This window comes from Pseudonaja textilis, chromosome 16, assembly GCF_049901715.1.
Source record: "Pseudonaja textilis isolate UNSWEBS1 chromosome 16, rPseTex1.2, whole genome shotgun sequence".
Classification (NCBI taxonomy): domain Eukaryota; kingdom Metazoa; phylum Chordata; class Lepidosauria; order Squamata; family Elapidae; genus Pseudonaja; species Pseudonaja textilis.
In genome coordinates, this window is record NC_142005.1 from 6,982,500 (window position 1) to 6,991,119 (window position 8,620).

General features: G+C 48.1%; 1 protein-coding gene across 4 annotated transcripts in view; it reads right to left on the reverse strand.

Annotated features, from left to right (window-relative positions):
- The window catches only part of EML3 (EMAP like 3), a 31,939-nt gene that overhangs the window by 10,870 nt on the left and 12,449 nt on the right, over positions 1-8,620 (reverse strand). For 2 of the 4 annotated variants that reach the window (XM_087913788.1, XM_087913786.1), the window contains exons 3-12: positions 8,319-8,397; positions 7,356-7,937; positions 6,480-6,587; positions 4,886-4,914; positions 3,719-3,754; positions 2,949-3,072; positions 2,437-2,586; positions 1,556-1,625; positions 964-1,074; positions 300-395 (exon numbers count right to left, since the gene is read on the reverse strand). In XM_087913788.1, coding sequence (XP_087769914.1) covers positions 300-395; positions 964-1,074; positions 1,556-1,625; positions 2,437-2,586; positions 2,949-3,072; positions 3,719-3,754; positions 4,886-4,914; positions 6,480-6,587; positions 7,356-7,937; positions 8,319-8,397 — 1,385 coding nt within the window. The remainder of the gene's footprint in view (positions 1-299; positions 396-963; positions 1,075-1,555; positions 1,626-2,436; positions 2,587-2,948; positions 3,073-3,718; positions 3,755-4,885; positions 4,915-6,479; positions 6,588-7,355; positions 7,938-8,318; positions 8,398-8,620) is intronic. The other 2 variants (XM_087913789.1, XM_087913787.1) reach the window with 2 other exon arrangements.

Below are 8,620 nucleotides of genomic sequence, written 5' to 3' on the forward strand. Positions count from 1 at the left end.
GCCGCCACTCCTACAAATGGGGGTCGCCCTTGGCTTACGACCACAATTGAGCGCAACATTTCCATTGCTAAGGAGTTTTGCCCCCATTTCATGACCGTTCTTGCCAGCGGGGTTAACTGAATCGCTGCGGTCGTTCAGTTAGGGACACGGTCGTTCAGTGAATCTGGCTTCCCCATTGACTTTGCTGGTCGTGGGTGCTTCCGTCCCTGAAAGCTCCTCCCACTTAAAACAAACAAACAAACATCTGGCTAACAAGCCAGCATCATTGCATCCCACATGTGGCTCTTTCTACCTCTCACCTTGATTTCGGCTTGCTTGGTGCCACGGACGCAATCCCATACCGAGAGCATGTGTTCGTTGGACTCGTCGATCACACACAGGTAGGCGCCCTCGTCCTGAGAAGGGGGGAAAAGAATGGCAGGTCAGGGTGGAACGGTGTGCGGGAAAGACCTTGGGGGATGGATGAAAAGGTGCCGTGGAAGGCAGATAAGAGACAGCTGAGCCCTCGGCTGCATAATGGATGGAGAAAAGGGCTCAAAAGGGACTTTCTCTAGTTTCCCAGGCTGTAAAGGAGGAAGTCTTAGGGGCACAAGGACAAGGATCTTGTCCAGGGAACAGTCAGATAAGAGACAGCCAAGCCCTTGGCTCTATAATGGACAGGCTCAGGAGGGACCGTCCCTAGTTTCTAGGGCTATGAAGAAGATGGCATTAATATTATGTGAGAAAGACCTTGGGGAATGGCTGAAAAGATGTCCCCCAAAAGGGTCAGATAAGAGACAGCATAGCCCCAGCTGTATAATGGATGGAGAAAGAGGTTTAGAAGAGACCCTCTCTAGTGTCTTGATGCAGGACCCTCATCCGAGTCCTCCCCAGACTCCCGGACTGGTCCCCGTTCTTCCCCACTGTCCGATTCCGCTGCTGTCTACACAGGTTGCTGGCGAACCACAACACTGGGAAACTTACCGCCGTGGAGAAGGCCAGGGAACCGACGCCTCTCTCGAAGCTGCCCAGACCAATCTGCTGTAAGGTCAGAAGTGTGACGGAGTCCCAGATGTGAACGAAGGGCTGCAGCGGCTGCAGGAAAGAACCCCGCCACCCCAAAAAAGCCACGTCATCATTTCTGAGCATCAAAGCTGAAGGAGTAGAAAAAGCACATCCACAGGTACTCCTTGACTTAACCATTGTTTGTTTCGTGACTGCTCGAAGTTACAATGGCACTCAAAAAAGGGACTTACAACCGGTCCTCACATTTACGGCCGGCAATGACAGAAAGAGCTGTAGGGAGTCCTCGTTTAGTGACCAAAACTGGGAGCCACAACCAAATGGTCATTAAATGAAGTAGCGCGAAGTAAAACTACGGCTGAGCATATAATCTCCCTTCGGCTTGGTTTTGTTTTGAAGACTTGCAAAGGTTGCAAACAGGAAGATTGAGAGTAAAGTCGGTTTTTACTCCCTGTGGTAATGGCAGTTACTGAATGAGGACTAGCTATACTATTCTTGATTGTGCTTCTTGTACGGACTACCTCGAAGGGCTAACAGGTGGTGGTGGTGTTACCTTGCCGTCTTTGTCCACGCCGGCCATCTGCCCCGAGGCCACACGGACTCCGTCGGGATGCACTGCAAGGCTACAAAAAAATGTACAAAATTTGTCTGGGGGCAACCCTTGTAAACCCTTTCGGATTCTATGCGCCATCGCTTCCCCTCTGAAGGAGAAACCAGGAGATGGTGAGTTCTAATCCTGCCTTCGACAAGAAAGCCAACTGGGTGATTTTTGGACAATCATCAGGGAGAAGGTGAATTCTAGCCTTGCATGAAAACCGGCTGGGTGACTTTGGGCCAGTCACCAGGAGACTGTGAGTTTTAGTTTCTCATTAGGCATGAAAGCCGGCTGGGAGACTTTCGGCAGGTCACCAGGAGACTGGGAGTTCTAGTCCCTCCTTAGGCATGAAAGCTGTCTAGGTGACTTAGGGTCAAACACTGGGAGGTGGTGAATTCTAGACCCAGTTTAGGAATAAAAGGTGGCTGGGTGACTTTGAGCCAACCACCAGGAGGTAGTGAGTTCTAGTTCTTCAACAGGTATGAAAACCAGCCAGGTGACTTTGGGACAATCACCAGGAAGCAGTCAGTTCTAGTTCCTCATTAGGCATGAAAGCCGGCAGGGAAATCTTGGGCCAATCACTAGGAGCCTGAGAGTTCTAGTCCCGCCTTTCACTTGAAAGCCATCTGGATGACTTTGGGCCAATCACCAGGAGCCTGAGAGTTCTAGTCCCGCCTTTCACTTGAAAGCCAGCTGGGTGACTTTGGGCCAATCCCCAGGAGCCTGAGAGTTCTAGTCCCGCCTTTCACTTGAAAGCCCGCTGGGTGACTTTGGGCCAATCCCCAGGAGCCTGAGAGTTCTAGTCCTGCCTTCGACAGACTCTAATCCCACCCGCTCACCAGCGCACGCAGTCAGTGTGGCGAAGATAGTGGCGCTGGGTGCGCCGTTGGACGTGGTAAAGCACCACCACGCAGGCAATGAAGTACACCAACTCCCCCGATGTTAAGACGTAGAGGTTGGAACGGCAATCGCGTCCCCGGTAACCGTAGCTGGAGAGGCGTTAAGAAAAAAGAGTGCGATGACTTTTTCTAGATTAGCTTTGAGCATAACCTCGGCCAGTGAATTCCCAGAATTCCAGTCGCTTTAACGACCATCGAAAGTCATGGCCTACCCGAAAAAGAGGACTTACGACCGGATCGGAAGTTCTGGCGGTCGGCCCCTTTCCGGTTGACTGTCAGAATTTCAGAGATCTGGGTTATACGTCGGTCGGTCGGCCGTAACTTCAGACGGTTGCTAACCGAGCAACCGTATGTCAAGGACTACTTGTAGCGGAAGGTTGTCTAGGTCGAGTAAACTCCGGTTTGGGGGAAAGGGGAAGGATGCCCGAAAACCGTGCCGCTCGGAAGGATACACCCAGTCCAATTGCAGCTTCTGTGTTGGCAGCTCCATGCGCAGCTCTTCATAGTTGTGGAAGTCAGAAGGGATGTACATGGTGATGGGACGGCCACGCAGGAACATCTTGATGGAAAGTCCTTCTGAAGGGATGGAGGATGGAAATAGGGATAGGAAGAGGAAGAAGGAGAAGGAGAAGGAGAAGGAGGAGAAGGAGAAGGAGGAGAAGGAGAAGGAGAAGAGGAGGAGGAGGAGGAGGAGGAGGAGGAGGAGGAGGAGGAGGAGGAGGAGGAGGAGGAGGAGGAGGAGGAGGAGGAAGAAGAAGAAGAAGGAGAAGAAGAAGAAGGAGGAGGAGGAGGAGGAGGAGGAGGAGGGGGAAGAAGAAGAAGAAGGAGAAGGAGAAGGAGAAGGAGAAGGAGAAGGAGAAGGAGAAGGAGAAGAAGAAGAAGAAGAAGAAGAAGAAGAAGAAGAAGAAGAAGAAGAAGAAGAAGAAGAAGAAGAAGAAGAAGAAGAAGAAGAAGAAGAAGAATTATTACAACCGGAAGACTGTCAGGAATTTTATGACAGTCATTAAGCGAACACCACGGTCGTTAAGCAAACTCATTTTCCCTCACTGGGCATTCTTTGCTGACAAATGCCCATTTCTGACCCCAAAACGTTGTCAGTGACGGTCGTATGTGGAGGTACGCTTTACCAGACCCCAAGAATGATGGCCAACCATCTCCCATCCACCCGTAATTAAACCCACTCCCTGAACCAGCCAGTAACTCCTTGTGGAATGATCCTCACCCAGGTTATAATTCAAACGCCGAGAGCCTGTCGGTCCTGCAGGGAAGAACAGAAAGACGGTTTGACTTTTTTCTCAGCAAAAATCTCTCTCTATAAAAGCAAAATATGCCCCTCACACATCATCACAAAATCTCCAGAACTGTAAAGCCTACAAATTTGAAATTTGGCACCTATGTTCCTCTCGGCTTCTAGGGGCTCACTAAGAAAGGATTTTTTCCAAATGACCCTCAGAGCAAATTAGCATTTCGTATATTATTATTAACATGCTCTGATGCTAAGGAGTTCCACTCCCCCTCCCCGCCTGGAAAGAAATCTCTCCCCAGTGCAAAACACAAGCAGAGGAGAGGAGTTCCATTTTCAGTCTCAGAGCACCAAACAGCTTCAGTACAGAACAGTTGAGCTAAAGCCACGCCCAGGCTCCTTGCTATCTCCTCCTTGCTCACACAGCAAAGACTGCTTCAGTTTCCAAACAGCCCTCAACTCTCTCGCGCACTGACTGGATGCTAGACAGATGAATACCGATGGATGCTGGTAGGCAGAGGCACAATTCCCCCCCCTTATGGTATTTTCCCTCCCCAAAAACTAAGCCTGACCACATAGTTTCGTAGCAAAGCACGGGTATCAAGATGATGATGATTAGTTAATCTTTAGTAAGATTCACAGCCTTTGGGTCTGGTTGGTAGCTCAACAGCTCGAGTCCTAACCAAGGACCTAGGAACTGTCCAGGTAGTGTTGGAGGATATAACCTGCTTCAAGTAGGGTGTTTTTTTTTGTAGAATCAGGGTATTCAAGTCTGATAAATTCAGGATTTCGAAATAGCGAGGCAGCCCTTTAGGTGTTGCTCCAAGGGCTCCAATTACAATTGGGATAACACATGCTTTCTTTTTCCAAAGTCTTCTTCTTCTTCTTCTTCTTCTTCTTCTTCTTCTTCTTCTTCTTCTTCTTCTTCTTCTTCTTCTTCTTCTTCTTCTTCTTCCTTCTTCCTTCTTCCTTCTTCTTCTCCTCCTCCTCCTCCTCATATTTATTTTCTATTCCTCTCGGGGTTCAGGGGCCTCTGAGTGACCATTGGCAGCCTTGGTCTCCCAGTTTCAGAGATACGACCAGCAGCCCCCATCCTGGTCGAGGAAAATAACACACTTTACACACAAAACAAAGCCAGTGGCTCACCTGGACTTAAGGTGGGATCCTTCGATCGGCTGCAAGATGAAAACAGAACATCAGAAAGTTCGCCGCTTATCCGACAGGGTTACTTTCTATTTTTGAATCATTTCGTTTTTCCGTTTTCCTGCACAGGTAAGTCCTTGACTTACGGCGCTTCGTTCAGCGACCGTTAGAAGTAAGAATGGCACTCAAGAAAGTGATTTATGACTGGTCCTCGCTCTTACAACCATAGAAGCATCCTCACGGTTACGTGATCGGCATTTGCGACCTTCCCAGCTGGATTTTGACAAGCGAAGCCCATGGGGAAGCTGGGCTAGCTTAAAAAGGTCATAAAATCGGGCGCAACTCGCTTAACGCCTGCTCTGCTTAACGGCGGAAACTCTGGTCCCATTTGTGGTCTTAAGGCAAGGACTTGCTTGTATATTGCATTGCTGTCACTTCCTTTTCCTCGCCACAACCTCTCTGCAGGGCAGGCTCAGCTCAGTGAGGAAAAACTGGCTCTAAAGTCCTCAGGCTGAAGGGGGGGGAGGAATTCGAACTCAGGACTCCCCACTCCGTTTCTTGGGCTGAGTTAGAGGGACTAGCTTGAAATCCACCCGTCTTTTTCCCTCCAACCACAACACGACTGGGGCCAATGGATAGGTGACCTGACCCAAACCCTTTTCCAATAAAACAAACAAGAGCCAAAGGGAACAGAAACCTTTTAATGATTCTTATGAATCCCCGGTTAAAAGGCTGCTGCAAACTGATTAACTTTGGTAAGCACAAGCTTTGTCAAAACCGTGCGAGGCTGCCAAGAACAACAGATAAGAGCCTTCGCAACACAAAAATACCAAATACCAACTTAAGATACTGGAATGTCTACGAGGCTGAGTTTCAAAACGTCTTTGCTTCCTGCAAAGTGCGTTCGTTTCACAGCTGGCTTTCATCTGCTTGAAGGAGGGGCCATTACCTTGCAGCCTTACTCCTGAGTCGCCCGTGCTGTTGTAGCTGCTCTTTCCTACGAGCAATCCTGCGTGCATGCGCACTTGGCACAGGCTCCGCGGGAACCTCATCGCTGCTGCCAGCCCTCACAATCTCTGAAGGCAGCAGTCCCCTCCCTAATGGTCCTGGCCCCTCATCTGACTCCTCTCTCTCCTCAGCCCTCCACACCTGCTGCCGGCTAACCATGACAATAGGTAGTCCTCGTCTTATGACCACAATCGAGCCCGAAATTTCCGTTTGCTAAGCGAGGGCCCCTGTTAAGTGAATTTTGCCCCATTTTACAGCCTTTCTTGCCACCGTTCTTAAGGGAATCCCAGCAGCTGTTAAATTAACACCCCAGTTATTAAGCAATTATTATTATTTGCTCGCCAGAAGGTTGCAAAAGGGAACACTGCGACTGTCGCAAATACAAGCCAGTTGCCAAATGAGTGAATTTGGATCATGTGACTGTAGGGATGTTGCAACGGTCTTTTAAGTGTGAAAAATGGTCAAAAGTCCTTTCCCCACCCCACCCCCAGTGCCGTTGTAACTTCAATTGGTCACTAAATGAACTGTTGTAAGTGGAGGAACTACCCGTATTATATGCAAGTGTGTGCGTGTGCTTTTTCCCCCTCACTTTTCGAGGCTGCTGGACCGGTTAAAAAGATTTGCAGTTGAGGCAGCTTTCTTCTGGAGATGCTGTTTGGTCCTGACCAGTTTGTCGGAAGAGCTGTTTCTTCGCAGCCTGGAAAGGAAAGAAATCCGACGTGACGCAAAGGAAGAAGGAAAAAAAAAGAAAAAGAAAGAAAAAAAGGAGTTGGATTTAATGCAAAAGATGAAGGGGAAAAAAATGAACAGAAAGGCGAGAGTTGGATTTGAGCGAAAGGAAGGAGATAAAAGAAATATCATGGGAAGGAAAGACAGATGTAATGCGAAGGAAAAAATAATTGAAACAGAAAAAATATTTGGGTTGACTGCAAAGGAAGAAGGAAAAAATAAAATACAAAGAAAAGAGTCAGGTTTGATGGAAAGGAAGAAGGAAAAAGAAATATAATAGAGAAATATACAATATATATATATGGCACTTGTATAATAGAAAGATTCAGGTTTAACGCAAAGGAAGAAGGAAAAAGAAAGATAGTAGCAAGAAAAGGAAAAGATATATGTCAGGGAAATTTAAAAAGGAAAAATAAAATAGGAAGGGAAGGGTTGAATGCAAAGGAAGAAAGAAAAAGAACCGGAATAGAAAGACGGATATAATGCAAAAGACAGAGGAAAAATTATAATAAAAACATTCAGATTTCATGCAGAGGAAAAAGGAAAAACAATTATAATGGGAAAGGACGACATTTCAGGAAATGAATGGTTCTCCAAAGCCCACTCTAGATTTCCTCAGATTGCTGATCTCCCCCCGAAATATATAAATCCAGGGAGGGGAAAAAGTCCCTGCAAAATCGATTCTCTTTTAATTCCTCCCCTCGGAAATGCCTCCCCTTAACGTATAGAAACTCACAACTCCTTTTTGGCGGCCATCACATTATGAACGGCGGGGATGGGGGAAGCCGCAGTGCTGCTGCTGCTGCTCCCTTCTGAGGGGGGCTCTGGGGAGGGGGTGCCCGGCCCTGGAGGAGGACCCCCAAGCCGTGGCTGCCCTGGGCTTGGAGGTTTCTCCTTGGTGGCCTCTGGCGGAGGTTCTCCAACATCTTGAGCTCCCTGGGGACCCGCGCTGGAAGGAAATTGGTTGGCGCTGTGAGCTTCAGGATTCTCCTGGACCGTCTGTAGCTCGGAAGTCATGTTTTCTGTCTCGGTTAACAGCCCAAAGGAGTTCTTGGCCACTTTGAAAGGGCCACGACCGCCGAGAACTTCAGCCAAGTCCATCTCGCCAACGTTTGAAGGGTCCTGAAAGGACTTTCCCCTCGTAGATGAGGTCTCCTCCACCTGTTGAAGACCTCCATTGCTAAGAAATGTTTCTCTGTCTTTCCCCAGCGCCGTAAGGTCCTCTGTTTGTGTCCCAACGCTGATCCTTGACCTCTGGCTCTTCTCTGCTTCCAATGCCCATTCTTTGGGGTGTCCTAAATTGGGGGTGAGGGTTGAACTATAAAGAGAAAAGAGGACATTCATTCACTTGGGTTCATCACGAGACAACACAGTGTCAACAGTGGAGACCTTCAAATTTCTAGGTTCTGTCGTACCACAAGATCTAAAATGGACACCTAACATCAAAAAAGCACAACAAAGAATGTACTTTTTGCGCCAACTCAGAAAGCTCAAACTGCCCAAGGAGCTGCTGATCCAGTTCTACAGAGGAATGATTGAGTCTGTCATCTGCACCTCTATAACTGTCTGGTTTGGCTCTGCAACCCAAAAGGACAGACACTTTTTAAAAAGTACCATTGTAACTTTGAATGGTCACTAAATGAGCATTGCTGTAAGTCAAGAATTACCTGTATATTATACATCTATGGCCGGAAAGTACCTGGAATATTTGGAGGCAACGGGAGGGAGGATCCATTGGGCATCGTTGCTTCTGGGAAGTACAGCTTCTTTGGCCTCTGCTGAACAGGAAAATATATATACTTCAACTCCCAGAATTCCCAAGCTTGCAGACTTGTGGAATTCCCAGAATCCCTCAGCCAGAAATATATGGACTTCAACTCCCAGAGTTCCCCAGCCTGCAACTTTGAGACTTGTAGATTTCAACTCCCAGCTGGCTGAGGAATTCTGGGAGTTGAAGTCCACAATCTTAAAGGGCCCAAGTTTGGAGATCCCTGGCTCTAC